The sequence below is a fragment of the Entelurus aequoreus genome, linkage group LG12, assembly GCF_033978785.1.
Source record: "Entelurus aequoreus isolate RoL-2023_Sb linkage group LG12, RoL_Eaeq_v1.1, whole genome shotgun sequence".
In the NCBI taxonomy this organism is placed as follows: domain Eukaryota; kingdom Metazoa; phylum Chordata; class Actinopteri; order Syngnathiformes; family Syngnathidae; genus Entelurus; species Entelurus aequoreus.
The window spans coordinates 17,816,182-17,836,287 of record NC_084742.1 but is presented as its reverse complement, the minus strand read 5'-3'; the positions used below and the strand labels follow the sequence as shown (position 1 = coordinate 17,836,287).

At 38.1% G+C, this 20,106-nt stretch overlaps 1 protein-coding gene across 2 annotated transcripts; it reads right to left on the bottom strand.

Annotated features, from left to right (window-relative positions):
* Positions 1 to 1,620: 1,620 nt before the first annotated feature.
* dcp1b (decapping mRNA 1B) lies at positions 1,621 to 18,011 on the bottom strand. Of its 2 annotated transcripts, none has more exons than XM_062064919.1 (9): positions 17,448 to 18,011; positions 16,930 to 16,970; positions 10,222 to 10,349; positions 8,782 to 8,848; positions 7,612 to 7,792; positions 3,582 to 3,680; positions 2,891 to 3,499; positions 2,655 to 2,813; positions 1,621 to 2,593 (listed from the first exon to the last, which is right to left on the bottom strand). In XM_062064919.1, exons 1-9 carry the CDS (start codon positions 17,604 to 17,606, stop codon positions 2,531 to 2,533), a joined length of 1,506 nt encoding a protein of 501 aa, XP_061920903.1. In that variant the 5' UTR covers positions 17,607 to 18,011; the 3' UTR covers positions 1,621 to 2,530. The 2 variants fall into 2 exon arrangements, with proteins under 2 accessions (XP_061920903.1, XP_061920904.1); XM_062064920.1 differs by lacking the exon at positions 17,448 to 18,011 and adding an exon at positions 17,137 to 17,245.
* Between the last annotated feature and the right edge of the window lie 2,095 nt (positions 18,012 to 20,106).

The following is a 20,106-nucleotide window of genomic DNA, read 5'->3' as shown; positions in this document are numbered from 1 at the left end:
ATAAATAAATGAATACAAAAAATAAAAAATTAATATATGAAATACAATATTTTTTACATACATAAACACAAAATAAAACGTGTCAACAAGTTGCATAAAATAAATTAAATATACAATATAAATAAGGCACTGCACAAAACAAGATATCAAACCAGTATGACTTTTACAACTATATTACAAAAAAAGGGGATCCTATAGAGTTCTCTATTTGTGCTTTTTAATATTGCATTAACTAGAATGACTTACAATTTACTGTACACCAGGGAGTACTGTAATTGCCTAACGTTACATTATTATTTTCCATAACAATTTAGCCCCTTCCACAATATTAACCCGACGTTAAAACAGAACTAGCTATTTATTGATTAGCAATTGCCGAATCATGTAACATTAGCTTAATGCTAAAAAGCCAGGTTACTATCACATTCTGTAACAGACAAATAATTTCATGTAGGCTAGCGTTACCTACCTGCTACCTCTGTCTTTTTCTCGTTTCTCCTCTTCTTTTCTCTTTTTTCTTCCCTGGGCACCTGACAGTTTTGGCCGTTTTGACACCTTGCGTTGATTTTTTGATGTGGTGACGTCCAAAAAGAGTCATGATACGGGAAGGGAGGGGGCGCACCGTGCCGGGGGAGGGGGGGGCGTAATGTTGTAACAAATAATATTTCTATTAAATAGGCTTTACTTTGCATTTTAATTAACGTGGGATTATTTTATGTATTTAGAAATAATAGTACCAACTTTTTTTTTTTTTTTTCCTCCAACATTTGTGGCACTGGCGTGGCGCCCCCTGATGGACGGCGCCCTTAGCATTTGCCTATACGGCCTATGCCACGGAGTAACCCCTGGCAAGTATGTCTATCTGTGCTGGCCCTGTGATGAGGTGGCGACTTAATTGTCCAGGTGGCCCCGCCTTCCGTCTGAATGCAGCTGCATAGGCTCCAGGACAAGCGGTAGAAATGGATGGATTCATTCAACGTTATTAAAAAAAGTATAGATTTTCAACCGAATCGTGTGGTGCCTAAAGATTCACGCCCTATTAAACCTCTTATCCTTCTCGGGGTGGCGGGGGGTACTGGAGCCTATCACAGATAAACAGACAACATTCACACTCACATTCACACACTAGGGACCATTTAGTGTTGCCAATCAATCTATCCCCAGGTGCGTGTCTTTGGAGGTGGGAGGAAGTACCCGGAGGGAACCCACGCAGTGACGTGCAAACTCCACACAAAAGACCCCGAACCTGGGGATCGAATCCAGGACCTTCGTATTGTGAGTATGTATGCAAAATACAATAGACAATGTTTAAAGTCAATTTAGAAATAATGGGGGGAAGAGCGGGCGTGTACAAGCTCAGCAGACGGTCTACTGCTGTTCCACTTTTCTACTATTTTCTCTGTAAACATACTTCTTCTTGGTGTTCAATTTCACAGGAAATGATTTGTAGTTATTCACGTAAAAAGAAACACTTAGCGTGTAGCTTTTAGCGTTTGTCCCTGTCGCTCGAAAATCAAGCGACAGAGCTGCGCCCTCTAGCGGTGTTCACTAAAACCACACCCCAGCAACAACATATTGTCTATCAGAAATACTTGAACATAAAAACAGATGACAAAACTTTTAAGAACATTTAATATCCAATTAAAATAAACTCCTGTTACAGCCAAACATGACATACAATATCTAATATTTCCAACAGCAAAAATAACATGAATAATCCCAAAATATATATGTCATTATTATTATTATTATTATGCCTCTTTCATTGGTTTTATTACAATGCTGGTTTTGCTTCTGCAGTAGAAAAATATGCACACCAAAAATGTTTTCTAAAGAATGTGAATGTGTGCTTCTTGCATTGTGGTCGCCGGTTATTGCTTTTATTTATTTGTGCATCAGGACAGTAGAAAAGGGACAACTTGTTTATGTTTTGTGTAAATAGACTGAGTAGCTTTGTGAGGTAGAGCAGCTTTGTTATGTCTGACGCCCCGTTGGAAAAATAAAATAAGCGCTACAATTATTCTTAAAAAAAAAAAAAAATCTGCCTGAATGCTAATTAAATATTTCAAATTTAAATTTTCTTTAAATGAAAAGAAAAATGTCACCCTAAAAATTAGGTCTGTGGTACATTAAAAAAGAGCATTTTCCAGATATATTGTTGTTTGTGTAAAGCAATAAATTAATTACAAAAATACTAACATAAAAAAATTACTTTTAAAGTACAGCAAATAAACCCAATTATCAGAAAAAACAGTTTAAGTATAGCTGCTCTTTAAAATTAAAAGGACATAGCTTAACCTCAAAATCTATGAATTTAGGAAGTAAACTTTAAACATTTTTTAGTATTAAATGAAAGTGTGTAAAAACGACACTTAACTTTTAGAACAAACTGCTACATTTAAAACCTCAGAGAATCCTTTTCCTTCACACAAAGCCTTATTTGTTGTCATGTTTTTTAGTAACCACGAGTAACCATTTCTGATTGCCATCCAGAGGAAGAGGAAGTCCATATTTGGGGAAGAGGGGCGTGTCACAGGTGGAAAAAATGGCTGACGTAAGCATCGTAGATGGTGTCCAGGAAGGAGCGGTCTGTCTGAAAGGACACAAAACGTCAGGCATCGACAGTCTAAGCGTCTTATTTTGAAAAGCGGTACCTGGATAAGGTGCAGCAATGTGGCTTGGAGCTGGCTTCTGGACAGGACTCTGGAGGGGGCGGAGTCTTGAGCGCCATCTGAGTTCACCTGAGAGAAGACGCTGGGCGAGAGGAGCAAGGTCGTGGCTGTGGTGGCCGGGATGCTTTGTGAGGAAGGCGCCTGAACGCATCACGTGGACGTCACTTTGGAGCTACCACATGTACCTAATGAGGTGTAGTTCAGTGTGTGCTACTCACCTGTTGATGTGCCGGCGTGCGCTGGAATCGGGGGGCCAGGGCAGGTCCGAGGTGCGGGGGTTCCGGGGAGGCGAGACTCTGCTCCTGCTGGACCAGCTTGAGCTTGTGGAGGAGCTCGTGAGGAGGAAGCATGTGGAGAACGTGAGGTTGGCGAGGACACGCTGAGCAGGCGGCCATTATGGGCTGAGTGGTGTGCTGCGAGGGGGCGTTGCAACAAGGTGTAGGATGAGCATGAGTGGGGAGCTGGTACAAGAAATGTCTCTTGATAGGGTCTAGTTGCTGGTGTGGATGATAATGATGATGAAGATGATGGTGGTCATTGTCACACAGTTTGTTCTCTGGGGACTCTGACAGCGTGTGGAGGATGCCCCCTGCTGGACCCCTCTGTCCCTGCATGAGCTTCTGGATGGCATGGCAGGGCTGCTGCCGCTGCTGCAATGAAGCATTTTCCCGGCCCTTTTTCCCCCCCACAGGTTCATAGGTGAGCGTGCGAGCCACAGGGGGGCGCACATCTTTCCCTCCTCCAGGAGGGGTGGGGTCACGTTTGGAGACGTGAGATCCAAACAACATGGACACCGACAACGACCTGCTGTCACTGCCATCGCTGTCCTGTGAAGAGGAGGAGCACAAGATGGAAGGAGGAAGAGGAGATGTGTGAGTGTGTGTGCGTGCGTGCGCACGCACGTTCTACCTGAGTGGGGGGCTTCACAGGTATGGGTTTGATGAGGTTTGCACCCCCGTAAAGAAAACTGCTGACGCCGATTTCCTTTGGCTCTGATGTGGACTTTTCCTGCAAGCACACAAAATAAATATTTGAACTCTTATTAAATATAAACTTGTAAACATTATATATTGTCACCTTTAAAAAATAAAAAATAAAACAAATAAATAAAATATATATATATATATATATATATTACTATAGAAATATATTTACATGCCTTTATGTGAACATCAAATATGCTGCTGATATTTATGGTGGTGACTTTACCAACAGAGTAGAGATGAACAGAAATAAATCATAATTCAACAAAAACATACAGTATACCGTATTTTCCGCACTATAAGGCGCACCTAAAAACCTCCAATTTTCTCAAAAGCTGACAGTGCGCCTTATATATGGACCAATATTGAGCCACAACAGGTCTCGCAACTACAGGATGCATAAGGTAACCCCAGCCTCTACTGTAGCGTCTATTCTATGCGCCTTATAATACGGTGCGCCTTATATATGAACAAAGTTTTAAAATAGGCCATTCATTGAAGGTGCGCCTTATAATCCGGTGCGCCTTATAGTGCGGAAAATACGGTAATATAAATAAGTAGTTCAAACCTATTTATTCCCCCTTTACTTTTCTATTGTGTAAAGCAACAAAGCTAATGATATTAAGCGCTAAATATAATTATCATAATACATATTTTATATCATTTATTTTATCAATAAGTTGCCTCTGTGCATTAAAAAAGTTTCAATATGATTTATTTTAAGATACAAACAACACCACAAGTACACTGGTCACTTAAACGCTTGGAAAATAAGAGCAGAAGACCAAACATATTAAAGTAAAATAAAAAACAATAGCAGCAAAAAATATAGATATTTTACGATTGATTGATTTAAACTTTTATTAATAGATTGCACAGTACATATTCCGTACAATTGACCACTAAATGGTAACACCCGAATAAGTTTTTCAACTTGTTTAAGTCGGGGTCCACGTTAATCAATTCATGGTACAAATATATACTATCAGCATAATACAGTCATCACACAAGTTAATCATCAGAGTATATACATTGAATTATTTACATTATTTACAATCCGGGGGGTGGGATGTGGATGGGGTTGGGGCGGGGGGGTTAGGTTTGGTTGCTATCAGCACACTTCAGTCATCAACAATTATATCATCAGAGAAATGGACATTGTAACAGTGTAGGTCTGACTTGGTAGGATATGTACAGCGAGCAGTGAACATAGTGAGCTCAGAAAACATAAGAACAAGTACCGTAATTTCCGGACTATAAGCCGCTACTTTTTCCCCTCGTTCTGGTCCCTGCGGCTTATACAAGGGTGCGGCTTATTTACGGCCTGTTCTTCTCCGACACAGACGAAGAGGATTTCGGTGGTTTTAGTACACAGGAGGAAGACGATGACACAATGATTAAAGACTGACTTTTCATATACCGGTAGGCTGGTTATTTTGATAACGTACAGGCGAGCACTTTGTATTACTTTGCACCGTTGTATTATTTGTACTCTGCACGAATGCTGTTCGCCATGTCAAAGATGTGGAAGTTTGATTGAAAGATTTATTGTTAATAAATGGGACGCTTTGCGTTCCCAAACAGTCATCTCTGTCCCGACAATCCCCTCCGTGGTAGCAGGAACCCCTATATACTACGGTAATTACACATCAAAACCCTGCGGCTTATAGTCGGGTGCGGCTTATATATGGAGCAATCTGTATTTTCCCCTAAATTTAGCTGGTGCGGCTTATAGTCAGGTGCGGCTTATAGTCCGGAAATTACGGTATTTACATTTGATTATTTACAATCGGGGGAGGTGGGATGTGGTGGGGGGAGGGGGTTAGGCTAGGGTTGTAGTTGACAGGAGGTGTTCTTTTACTGAGGTTTTGAAGGAGGATAGAGATGCCCTTTCTTTTACACATGTTGGGAGTGCATTCCATATTGATGTGGCATAGAAGGAGAATGAGTTAAGACCTTTGTTAGATCGGAATCAAGGTTTAACATGGTTTGTGGAGGTCCCCCTGGCGTTGTGGTTATGGCGGTCATTTACGTTAAGGAAGTAGTTTGACATGTACTAGGCTCAGTGCAAGTTGTTTTACTCTGTCCTCCACCCTGAGCCAGCCCACTTTAGAGAAGTGGGTAGGAGTGAGGTGTGAACATATGCGTTCCTCTCCAAGGTTTCTCATAGTCATTCACATCAACGTCCCATTGGGGTTGTGAGTTTTTCCTTGCCCTTATGTGGGCTCTGTACCGCGGAAGTCGTTGTGGCTTGTGCAGGCCCTTGAGACACTTGTGATTTAGGGCTATATAAATAAACATTGATTGATTGATGTGCTGCCAATCATGTTACAATAACTTCATTGTGGAGAATATCAATAACCTCAGGATGGAAGCTCCTCATCTCTAATTCCAAATATTGTTTACATATTTGCCAAACGAAATTCTAACGTTCAGGGAAGGCAAAATAATTGATGTAAATATGCATTATGTCTGTAACATTACAGTAATAAAATAAGCAGAAACTATTACAAAAAACAAGATGTAACAAGAAAAATATATGTTGACACTTACAGCTCATAATAACCCAACATTGTCACACACATTTGTCTAAAATGTTTTTTTAGACTTTTGAAAAATACATACTTCACAGCCAATTACATAATAATAATAATAATACCTGGGATTTATATAGCGCTTTTCTAAGTACCCAAAGTCACTTTACATGTTAAAAACCCATCATTTATTCACACCTGGTGGTGGTAAGCTACTTTCGTAGCCACAGCTGCCCTGGGGTAGACTGACGGAAGCGTGGCTGCCAATTTGCGCCTACGGCCCCTCCGACCACCACCTATCATTCATTCAACATTCATTCACCGGTGTGAGTGGCACCGGGGGCAAGGGTGAAGTGTCCTGCCCAAGGACACAACGGCATGGTAAGAGGCGGGGAGCGAACCTGCAACCCTCAGGTTTCTGACACGGGTGCTCTACCCACTACGCCATGCCACATGAGGGTGTAATCTTAATTCAGACCTGACCACGCTGCCATGAATACATTTCTATTCTGGCTAAAATCAACGATCATCCTTATGCTGCTCACAGCCACTAGGGGGCACAATTGCATGCTATCAACTCCACGCATGCTAACAATACAATCACACATTAACACATCATGCTTCAAATCATGTGGCTTCACTATTTCACAGATTGTTCTGTTTAAGCATATTGAACATATTTTTTGGTACAAGTACATCTTTTTTAAGTCAAGTTTCCGGTGCATCACTCGTCAATAGTGCGCAAATAATAAGCTATATATAAATCCTTTCATACTGTAACTACCTGCTGCTGTTAATGTATATGTTTGTGTGTCATGATATACATTTTTCCTATGGTCTGTGAACAAACCGTGTCGGCGGAGAATGAGGAAGTGTAGTGTGTCTGGGAGTGAAGCACGGAGGCAGACGTGTACACGGAGGAAATACGTGTTGGAATAGGGACGCTGTTCACATTAAATTGTCAATAAAAGCTAAAAAAAAGAGCGTTGGACTTTGTTTGTCTTCTTCTGGACGCTACAATACTATTATATGTTAGTATAATATTATTTTACTTTTTTTGTTTTCACGTAAAAAAAAGCCTAATTTTCAAGGTGTGGCGGCTAATATATTGCCATGGCGCACCACCACAATCAAATACATTGAGGGGAAACAAACCCTTTGCCTTCTATCACATTTGCCCCTCTTTGTTCATGATACGTCCCCATGCTAAATTCAGGCTGAAGGTCTGAATTTACAACTGTAAACAGATGCTAAAATATCAACATCTAAAAAAAGTGTCCACTATTTTTTTAAAATTTGGAATGCCCTTCAAAACTTGATTTTTCAGTTTCAAAGTTTATTTTCTCAAACACAAAACTGTTGGCCCTAATTTAGGTCCGTAAGAAGCGCCTGAATTAATATTGGTTTTCTCTTCGAGGTTACCTTGTCGTATTCTGTGTGCGCTTTGGTCAACATCTGGATGATGTCCACCTCCTTCCCTTCTTCGCCTTTAAGCACGCCCATGCTGCCTCCTCCTTTTCCACCTCCTGATGATGACGCGTCTCTTTCTAAGGACAACCAGCCCCCCTGAGACTGAGCCGCCGCCTGCTCATGCTGGGTCAGACTGCACAAACACACAAATAATTGACAATGTGAGATTAGTTTAAGACAGGGGTGCTCACACTTTTTCTGCAGGCGAGCTACTTTTCAATTGATCAAGTCGTGGAGATCTACCTCATTGATATATATAATTTATATTTACTTATTTATGAAATATATGTTTTTGTTAACAAGTTAAAGGTGTTTAATGATAATGCAAGCATGTTTAACACATATAGTTAATATTGTTAACAAGTTAAAGGTGTTTAATGATAATACATGCATGTTTAACACATATAGTTAATATTGTTAACAAGTTAAAGGTGTTTAATGATAATACATGCATGTTTAACACATATAGATTCCTTTCTTTCATGAAGACAAGAATATAAGGTGGTGTATTATCTGATTCTGATGACTTGCATTGATTGGAATCAGACAGTGGTGCTGATAACGTCCGCATTTTCAAATGGAGGAGAAAAAAAGTCCTCCTTTCTCTCCTATACCCATGAAAGTGGTTGGTTTTTGGCATCTTATTTGTCCAGCTTCCATACTCCTTTGTATACAGTGCACACTTTACAAGAAATACATTGGCGGCAAACTCCGTAGTTTGCTAGCTTGTGCACGCCAGCTTTCTGAGACTCTTATTTTGTTAGCGCAGGCAGGATGAAGCAGAGCTTTTATTGCGCAACTGTGCAGTCGGTCTTTGGAGTTTTGACGACAGGTACGGCGCCAGAGTCTGTTGAAATAAAAAGTGTTTCTCGCCTTCCTGTCTGTAATTTTTTCTTAATAATGAGCTGGCAGCAGCCAGTGTCATCTCAGAAGACCCTCGGGTGCCGTGAATGTCAATCAAGTGACGAAAGTGACGTCATAGTGAAGATTTATGATCGCTCATTTTTAGGACTATTTTTTTAATGCCTGGCTGGCGAACGACTGACACACCCTCCGCGATCGACGTAATGAGCACCCCTGGTTTAAGAGATGAGCGAGCCCAGAGTTTACACAAGTGCTTACGTTGTCATCCTCTGGGCGATGCGCTGGCAGTCCGCCTTGTCGTAGAACCAAATGCCATGGATGACCACTGGGGAGAGAAAGGAAAGGAGTTTTTATAACTTTTTAGAAAAAAAAAAACTTACTATTTGCCACATAATGAAAGTGGCCGCATAACATCAGCAGACGACAGGATGAGAAAGTGTTTCTTTGTAAAAGTTTTGTTCTAATAAGCGGCGCATGTTTGCACAACAAAGTCGGCCACCAAGGAGCATGGGAAAGAGTCTGCCCAGCACCAAATAAGTCAGTGGCTGCTGGACACACAAGCACTTAGTGCTCACTGGGGATGGAACCCAAGCAGAGGGAAGAAAAAGGATGGTGTGTGTTGGTTCACTACACGGAGAGGAGAGGGAGTGTGTGTGAGTGAGGAGGTGGAAGGAGCTTCGAGTCACCAAAGAGACGAGAGAGTGGGACATCTTTGTGCTGTATGGCGCACAGAGACCACTTCTTTTCTCACGCTGTCAAACTCTTTTGTGCTCTACTTTGAGTGGCGATGAAGTTTGCAGGTGCAAAGTGGCGCTAAGGACAATGTGGGTGCTTGTGTGTTGATGTCCAGGAAGACCTCCACGCTCTTACTGAGTCGACTTTAACCAAGCAAGGGGGAGCCATGCTGAGAGGCCTCTTCACCAGGAAACCCAAACACCAGCGGCTGCAGGAGGAACCCGAAGTTCGCTTTAAAGGCCACCTGGTTTCTGAGACCAACCTGGGCTACACGTACGTGCGACCCGAAGGTACGGCTTTAAACCTGATAGTGGTACAATCTCTGATGTGACAGTCGGCAATGAAAATGTACGTTTCTCACGCTAACTATTTTTAGACAATTTACTGATTCTCGGAAGTTACGGTAATAGCGAGTGCCACATGTTTGTTTAAGATAAGATTCCATGACCCCGGTCTATGTGGAGGCCTTAAATAGTATGCAGGAGTGTAAACACAACTAGTTTTATAATCCTGCTTGCCAACAAACATCTGCTGATGCCCGAGGCTAAAACGTAAAGCTTGATGTCATCCGTTCTTCATTCCTTATTGGCTTGCTTTTCTCTAAATTTGTTGGTTGGTCTTTTTATCACAGCAGTAAGCCCTTGCGCTATAAATAGACATTCCACCTGCCTCTTTAGCAAGCCTTATCAAGTGTGTGTAAGAGGAAATAATGTGTGTGTGCGCTTTATCACTGACTGCTGCTAGGATGTGTCTAATCTCTGCTGGCCGCCATCGTCGTGCTGACAGACTGATGCAAGAGAAACCTTAAATGGAAGCTTTCTTTCTTTAGATACAAGAAGCATCCATTTTGTTGATATCTGAACTTGTATTTTATCTTTTACGTCAGTTCTCAGAGAGGAAGTAGTCATCATTTGACATAATTTATTTGTTGTTGTTATTCAACATAAGGTTTTCAGTTCTTACGCCGTGCATTGCGATAGAGCAGGAAGGGGTGCTGCAGTAGGAAGTCCAAGTCTTTGGTGATGGGCTCGGTCAGGTTCTCCATCCTGAGTCTGTTCATAATGGTGAAGCCATGTTTGGGAGACGCCAGCCTGGACAAAAAGTAATGTAAACAATATTTTGTTTATAGCCTACCAAATGACACACACAGATTAAAAAAAAAATAAAATAAAAAAAAAAAATAAAAATAAAAAAATATATATATATATATATATATATACACACATATACACACACACGTTAGGTCAGGAAAAAAACACAGAGGCTATATCATAGCTATATAGCCTCTGTGTTTTTTCCTGACGTAACGTATATTCCTCTCTATCCCGGTATTGAGCACTGTATAACGGATAAGCCACAGAAACCTTGACATGTATATATATATATATATGTATATATATATATTAGGGCTGTGAATCTTTGGGTGTCCCACGATTTGATTCAATATCGATTCTTGGGGTCACGATTCGATTCAAAATCAATTTTTTTTCAATTCAACACAATTCTCGATTCAAAAACGATTTTTTCCTGATTCAAAACGATTCTCTATTCATTCAATACATAGGATTTCAGCAGGATCTACCCCAGTCTGCTGACATGCAAGCAGAGTAGTAGATTTTTGTAAAAAGCTTTTATAAATGGTAAAGGACAATGTTTTATCAACTGATTGCAATAATGTAAATTTGTTTTAACTATTAAATGAACCAAAAATATGACTTATTTTATCTTTGTGAAAATATTGGACACAGTGTGTTGTCAAGCTTATGAGATGCGATGCAAGTGTAAGCCACTGTGACACTATTGTTCTTTTTTTTTTTTTTATAAATGTCTAATGATAATGTCAATGAGGGATTTAATCACTGCTATGTTGAAATTGTTACTAATATTGATACTGTTGTTGATAATATTCATTTTTGTTTCACTACTTTTGGTTTGTTCTGTGTCGTGTTTGTGTCTCCTCTCAATTGCTCTGTTTATTGCAGTTCTGAGTGTTGCTGGGTCGGGTTTAGTTTTGGAATTGGATTGCATTGTTATGGTATTGTTGTGTATTGTTTTGTTGGATTGATTAATTAATTTTTTTTTTTTTTTTTTAAAAACATTTTTTTAAAATAAATAAATAAATACTTTTTTTTTCAAAAAAACATTTTTTTTAAATAAATAAAAAAACCAAGATTTTTTAAAAATGAGAATCGATTCTGAATCGCACAACCTGAGAATCGCGATTCGAATTCGAATCGATTTTTTCCCACACCCCTAATATATATATATATATTAGGGCTGCAACTAACGATTAATTTGATAATCGATTAATCTGTCGATTATTACTTAGATTCATCGATTAATAATCGGATAAAAGAAACAAACTACATTTCTATCCTTTCCAGTATTTTATTGACAAAAAACAGCATACTGGCACCGTACTTATTTTGATTATTGTTTCTCAGCTGTTTGTACATGTTGCAGTTTATAAATAAAAGGTTTATATAAAAATAGAATAAATAAAAAAATAAATACATTTTAAAAAAAAGCCTCCGCGCATGCGCATAGCGTAGATCCAACGAATCGATGACTAAATTAATCGCCAACTATTTTTATAATCGATTTAATCGATTAGTTGTTGCAGCCCTTATATACACACACACACACAAATACATATATGTATATATATATATATATATATATACAATATATATATGTATGTACTGTATATATATTATAATAGATATAAGTGCTGCTTCCTAAAAGAAAATGCAACCAGCTGCGTAATCCGATAGTTAGCAACATAAGAAATGGACAGATTTTGATGACATTTTCAGAAAATGTCCTTGTAGAAGTGCTTTTATAGTTTATATTATTATTCAAGTAAGAGCTTGTCAAAATACTTATTGTTGACATTCATTCTGTCACCATACAGTAAAGACAAAAAACCAGCAATGCATTTTAGGTTAATCAAGGTTTATACCGTTTCTGTTTTGGTTTGTTTCCTGGTATGTAAAATAATGCTAAAAATAACCACAAAGTAGCAGCAGGTTTTTTTTTTTACCTTAATTGCGATGGTTATTTTGTTCGAGGAAAACCTTTAGCGTTGATGCGTATGCGTGTGTATGCTCAGTAGCGTTTTTACAGGCAATAACTACGGTACACTGAAAAATAAAGGTTTTATTTTTAATAATTGAATTACATATTTCAAAAATACAAATCGTAAATAGCAAAGGAAAATAAAAAATATAAATATAGTATTTTCGTATTTCAACACCAGAAGAAGATGTTTATATTTTTATATATATTATAAAACTGGCATTTAGGAAAAAAACAGTGTGGTGTTATATCATGCATTAGAAAGACCACATGATCATGTCAATATGTGTTTATTGGGGCTGTCAAATAATGAAAATTTCAATCGCGATCAATCGCATTTTGTCCGTAGTTAAGTCATAACTAATTGTGATTAAGTGTAACGATATATCAACTCTTTATTGATCAAACGTCAGAATTGTCATCCTCCTGTGTAGCTCAGGGGCCGTACTTATCAAGCTTCTTAGAGTGCCATTTTACACTTAAGTCCTGAGAATTTGCGAAATTTAGTCCTACTCTCAAACTTAAGAATAAAAGCTTTTTATCAACGTTCTTAAGTCTAAGAATCACTCCTACTCTCCATGATATTTAAGAGACCTTTAGAGGTGTCTTAAGTGGTTAGGAGTTGCCAGCAGGGGATGGCACTGAGGCGAGAGAGACGTGCGCGAACGTTCAGGGAACGGAACAATGTTTTTTTTTTTTTGATGACGAGCAGCTGATCAAACGTTATCGTTTAGACAGAGCGGATATTATTTTTGTCACAGATTTAATACTTTTCGATTCCTTGTTGATTTCTGCATGTGTCTGCAGTGGGCTAGTATATATAGAGCCACCCACACCAGTTTCAAATTAGTTGCCTAATTAATGAATTGGAAAGAAAATGTTATGACAGTAGCGTATGTGTGTGGCCGTGAGGTGAGTGACGTCAGTGAGTGTGTGGGCGATAGAAGAGAGGGAGCGGTAGCGTGAGTGCCGGCGGGGACTAGTTTGTTTTGTATTATTTTGTAGTTTATTGTCAAAATATACACTCCCATTGTCCACTTAAATATTTCCAAGATATTTCTTTATTCTTAGACAACGGATTCCCTTCCGTGATTGGTCATTTCTATGGACACAGAAATGACGTCACCTAAAATTCCATTTACGGCACATAGTAATGTCGTAATTCAGCTCTGAGTGTGACACTTAAGATTCAGTCCTACACTTCGCTGAAAGTGTGAGTAAGACGCTTGATAACTAACTTTTAAGTGCAGCTTTCAGCGAAGAATTTATTTACTCTTAAGTCAACTCTTAGCAGACTTCTTAGGAGTAATTCTGAGAAGCTTGATAAGTACGGCCCCAGACCTACTTCTTGTTCCTGTCAACGGCACTAAGCCAACAGAACAGACAGTGCACAATAAGGAAGACTTTGGTGTTGTTTATTTCTGTAATTATAATTCACTATTAATATTATTAGTTTTATTTATTACAACAATACAGTAATTCGACAAGAAGTATTTGCTTTTATTGCCATCTAATGTCTACTTTTATGTTTGTGTGGTAATATATAAATACAGACTTTTTTTCAAATTTTTATTGACATCCTGTACTTTTTGAAGTTACACTTAAAACATGTGTAACAAATTGATTCAATGTTTTTGAAAAACATAAACCTCAAACCAACTTTTTGAAAAAGCTGCCGCAAATTCAGGCATTTTAGGCCGGAACGATAACAAAAATAAAAAGCCTGTGAAATCATGGAAGGATTGTAAGACTACAACGGTTTGATTTATAAATTACTAAATCAAATCAAACCCTCCAAATGCACTCATTGTACATCATATGTATGTGGGTGCTGAAATGGTGTTTTTTGTTGTTGTTGTTTTTCTGTGAATGGTGCATTTGTATGAGCGCAACATGTATTATCTATTGCTCTTTCTTTTTTTTTATCGTTGTGTAATACTTTTTTAGCCGTATGTACATATAGCGCCTCTGAAGTGGTGGCTGGTTGCATCAGTTCTGCGCTCCTTTAATGTATTTGGTGTTCTGTAATGTTTCCCTCTTGTTTTCGTACCAGGAAGGCACTGCTGATGGCCGCCACAGTACTGTGCACTTTCGTAGTTTTAGAGTTTTTATTTGTCTCTTGCATTGAACAAAGAGAGCACAGTCGACCAAGTCAAATTTCTTGTGTGTTAAACATACTTGGCTAATACAGTTGATTCTGGTTCTGATCATTTTGTACAAACATAAAACATGTAGGAGTTACATTATTATCGGGAAATGATCAGAGACACAGCAATTTGTTGAATAATTAATTGAAACACACTTTAGCTAACAGTCTGAACAGCAACATATTAACACCTCCCATCACTACAATATGAAGTATAAACAATAAAACATTGGATATTAACAGTATGTGAACCACTACTACCTCGTTTACTTCCCCGACAACCTCCTTAATATATATTCAAGTATTTTATTCAGTCTTCGTTGCTTTTATTAATCTTTTTTTTAAACCTGTCAGATGTTTTCATTTTTTGGTTGATTTGTCAATTTATTTTACCAACTTGTACAATCAGAAATCAATCAGAAATATCAAGCAGCTAAAATGCGTCAAACATGTCGAAATGTGGCATTTTACCCATCATGCTCAGTAGTGGATTTAAATGGGTGTCATTTTGAACTGTGTGTGGTGCTTAAACACTTTCATAATAACTTTCTGATAATTTACATCAGAGATGTAACGATTTAAACATTTTAATATCACGGTTATTGTGTCCAAAATTATAATGGTTATCGTTAGTATTGCAGAATTGTTACTAAAATAAATAGACACACAATATACTTTTTTTGACAGAAGAAACACACATATTGTTCTGGCTCCATAAGAACCATATAGTATTTGAGTGTTTAAATATGTGCATCAATTTTAAATTGTAAACGTTTTAGAGTGTTTTTTTAATAAATGCAGATTGGGTGTTGGGTCTTTCCTTTATTTCCGGTTTATATCACTTCCTGTTGAAGACACATCCGTCTGCGTCAACTGCTCCAAACTATCAAGTACAAATCCATCACTCTGTGCTAAGACTTGTGCTGAGATTGGGGTACAATGTTTCTAAATGGGGAAATGCATTAATTTTTTCTTGTGTTCATGTTAGCATTTAAGCTAGCTAGGAAACTAACGCTAGTTGGTCTATAAGTTTATCAAAGTGTGGTTTTTAATGACGTTTTTTCAATAATTTAAATTGAATATGGTAATACTAACCGTCGGGAGTCTTACTGCGGTTATAATTATTATCGTTTATCGCTATATCCCTGATTTGGACCATGGATGGGAAAGGTTGTCTAAGTCAGTGGTCCCCAACCACTGGGCCGCGGCCCGGATCGATTGGTACAGGGCCGCACAAGAAATACAAAAATAAAAAATAAAAATATATTTTTTAATTAAATCATTGTTATTAATATTTCTGGTTCCTACATTATATATCAATATAGATCAATACAGTCTGCAGGGATACAGTCCGTAAGCACACATGATTGTATTTTTTTATGACAAAAACAACCCCCCCACCCCTCCGGTCCGTGGGACAAATTTTCGAGCGTTGACCGGTCCGCAGCTACAAAAAGGTTGGGGACCACTGATCTAAGTAACTATACAAATACCGTATATTACCAAACAGTAGCCCAGGCGTTTATTTCACAAAATGGGGTCAGACCCCGGGCGGCTATTAGGACATGGGCGGTTATTTGCACAAGGCTTTTATTTATTTTTGCACCAGGCCATTATTTGGTTACAATGGTTACTGTCCAGTATTTTTTTTTCGTACAAAAAACTTTAAATGTAAAAGCTATTGTAAACATACAAACAAAAAAACAATAGACCAACATGAGGTAGACTATCAAAAGACAAGAGATCAACAAGGCCTCAACATGGCAGTAGTCCAACAATTGTCAAATAGAATACCAATACTAAAAATAAATACAATTTTTAAATAAAGCAGCCTACCGGGAAAAATAAAATTATGGTACCAAGTACTCAAGTATAAAACCCACCATCAAAACAGAACAATAATTCTGTCACTTAAATAAAATAAAGGCTACAGTACTCCAAGTTTTAAATAAAGCAGCATACAGGAAAAATACAATTATGGTACCAAGTACTCTATAAAACCATCAAAACAATAATACTGCAGCAAACACAACCCCAGTAGTATTTTAATCTAAATTTTGCAAATAACAGCCCATGGGCGGCTATTTGGACATAGGCGGTTATTAGGAAGAGGCGGTTAATTCACAAAATGGGGTCAGACCCCGGGCGGCTATTAGGACATGGGCGGCTATTAGGACATGGGCGTTTATTTGGTAATATACGGTATATATTGTTTCTATGCACTCCAAGGAATGTGTAATGCTCATTATCAATGACTAACGATGTTGAAAAACATCCATTCGATTGCAGCACATTTGTAGTGTTCCTACCTTAATGTTATCAATAATTACCTTGGGACGCCCAACAGGCTGTAGTGTGGGGACCACTGGCCTTGATAGTGTTTATGCCAGGATCCCAGTATGGAACTCAATGTATATTTTTTCAGAGATATGACACATACAACTAACCTTGTGTAGATGAAAAGTGTGCCTTCCACGTCTGTCTTTTCCTGGAAAAAAGTTACATGAGTGTTAATTACAATTGTCCAAACCAGTATCCACAATATTCACTCATAACAATGGCATATATTGTTGAAAGTTTTTTTTAATAATAATAATAATAATTAATAGTATTGTATCCACATTGGAAGTAAAGCAAAGAGATGCAAATAGCACCTTTTAATTAAGTTAAGTCCGGATGTTTGTTTAAAAGGTGCTCTTGGCGGGTCACTCTTCTTCTACGGATAATATCCCGACGAAGAAGGCTTCCTGATGCTAACACAGGTACTTAACCACTGTTGCTACTATTCACTCCATATAACATTGCAGTCAAACACGTTAAAGCGAGCAAACGATACAACATTAATAATAAAGAGCCCACTAAATGTGCACAATGACCCCGTTTAATTATATATAACACCAATGTAAAGCCTGTCAATACGCTAAGCCCAGCTAGTTAGCATAGTACAAACAAGTTGACACCTTACCCACTCGTTGGCTCTGTTGTTGTACGTATATAGCGCCACCTGGCTGGCCACGTCCATGATATTATTAATGTACGGATCCTGTCTCTGTAACGCAGCCAGGCTGATATCCAGCCCCTTGGCCGCCAGACCGCCGCCACTGTCGGCATGCGTCTCTGTCATTGTTCCCTACGGAGGCGTTAGCTCGCCAGCTAGCATCGGTGGCTAACGCGGCAAACGCGACGACGGAAGGAGAACATCAAATCATGATACATGTCGGAAAAGGACACATGTACATGTTGATTGTTAAGATAAAATGTCGATTAGGAAGTCAAGCGTTTTCTAACTGTCTCCAACTGTCATGAAGGATTGAGGAAATTGTAAACAAGCAGGTGAGAGTAGTTGCGTGATGCATGATCTCAGCCGTGATAGTTGAGTCGGAAAAGTCGATCGGCGAGCTCACGAATATTCTTTCACCAGCCAAATTACTTTTGTTTCCTATATTAAAACTAGCAAATATACACTCCTTATATTTGTACGCCTGCTAACGTGCTCAATAATCAGAGTTGTTGTACTTGGTTATGACGTCATTTCCAATGTTGAAATATCTGCTAACGTTTTGACTATGTGTGTTTGTTTGCCTTTTTAAAGTCTTTGAAGACTTGTCATATTTGTGCTCTCTTACATTGCACATGAAATGCACTAGAGGGCGGTATAGGATGCATCAAACCAATGTAACTTAACTGCAGCGTTGTTTACAAATATACTGGACAGTGTGATTGTAGTTTTGTATTATTATTGGCCAATTTCTGACTTGATAGTACTTACAATTAAAGTAAAAAATATATATTTTTGCAGAGAAATAACAGCTTTGTAAGTGTCATGGTATTTTGACGCTAGGTAAACATGTCTAAAATCACGCTTGTGCCTTATAGATTTTAATTTCATGGCGATACAATCTCCTCTATCTAAAGCAGGGGTGTCTAAAGTGTGGTCCGTGGCAACAAAATAAAATAAAATAGCACTTAATTTTACAAGAAAAAAATATACAATTTTTTACGGTTACGAAAATTCATTTTTAAAACTAGTATTTAATTTACAGTACTACTGTTACTATTATTATTTTATTTTCAACCGAAAACGGAGATGTAGATTGTTCTTTCTTAATAATAATAATTTCAATTATTGTATTTTCTAATTATAGGTTTAATTTTTAATTATGGGTTGTTGTTTCTTAGTAGCAGTATATGGTAATGAAAAGATTAGTAATTATTACCAACGTTATTATATTAGTTTTTTCTTAGAACTGATTGTTATTAGTTTATTACTTTTAACAGAAACACAATAATTGTTTTCTGTCTTAATACTCATAGATGATAAATCATTAAATAACTGTAAATCAATATTTTGTTAATATTTGTTAATTATTATTACTTAATAATAGTTATAATACTAATAATTTTCAACATAAAACTGAGTTGTCTGTTGTTTTTTCTTTATATGTACTAAAATGTCTAGAATGTATTTAAGTTTAGTATATGAGATGTATACCTTGAATTGATTGTTGTGTTTGTAATGAACAAAAATGAGAAATATAATTAAAGGAAGCCGCTTCCACATTCTTCAGCTGTTCTGTGATTGTCCCTCCTTGGTAAAAGTTTGTTAATTGGTTACTGCGAGTAACTCTTTGTGTCTATCACTGATGGCTATAATTAGGCGTCCATCAGCAGGTAGCTCCATCAATAACACTCAGTCAGATTGTTGGGATTGTCTTAAGGTAACCATGGTAATCAGTACAAGGTGATGCTATAGCAGTCCTGGATATATGATGCTTTGGACATATTAATAGTGGAGCATTTTGATTGATGGCGACTATTATAGAATATATTGGTTCTATTTAGAGCAAGCGAGAGTGCTTGGCTGGCTGACACTTCTATAAAATAAGAAGATGGACTCTGGTGGAAGTAATGAGGCAACGTGATTAAAAGAACATGACCTGCTGCCGCGCTGCATCTTGGCCCTCATGGAGCTCTTCTAGAACAACTTCTCAACACTTTTTTAAGGCCTCAACAAAGTCAAAAATACTTTTCACCTTTGACTGAGCAGGAGATTGCTGGCTGCCCCCGCATGGGATTGTGGCACTTAAGTGTTTGTTGTTCCCAGAGACCAACGGATCTTTACAAAAGAGGCCGGGATGTACAAATATAGAACTCTCATGAATAGAACAGGCTGGATTACAGAGGATAGTTGTGTATATGTGGCCTCGTCCCTTGGGTGCTAGTGTCTGTTCCCACGACCTGCCCCAAGGTCCTTCCTTTCCTTCCTTTCCTTCCTTCCTTTCACCGTCCTTACATTTGCTAATAAAACAGAGGCTGACTTTGCAAGATAAAGTATGCCAATTACACCAACCACAAATTGTAATATCCCCTTTATAATTGCCTAATCAGTCACTAGCAGCAGTGGAACCTCAATAAGTAGAGTTTAGTCTATATTATCTATATCTATATAATAGATAATCAAATATAGCGCAAATTACATGGCTCTTGTGCCTTTTCTGCATCTGACTTTTTTCGAGGATCTGATTGGCTAAAACCTTGTTGTGTTCGGGGTGTCATCGTGCCACCTGTTGCCTTGGCATGCAGTTGCCAGACCCCAGAAGTATAGTGATGTGCCGATCGGAAAA

Coding starts and splice junctions, on each gene's coding strand:
- dcp1b (XM_062064919.1), bottom strand. CDS start 17,606: ATGACAGAGACGCATGCCGACAGTGGCGGCGGTCTGGCGGCCAAGGGG. Junction 3,681..7,611: donor CGCACACAGAATACGACAAG/GTAACCTCGAAG, acceptor GTGTGCTTGCAG/GAAAAGTCCACATCAGAGCC. Junction 3,500..3,581: donor CTGTGAAGCCCCCCACTCAG/GTAGAACGTGCG, acceptor TCCTCTTCACAG/GACAGCGATGGCAGTGACAG.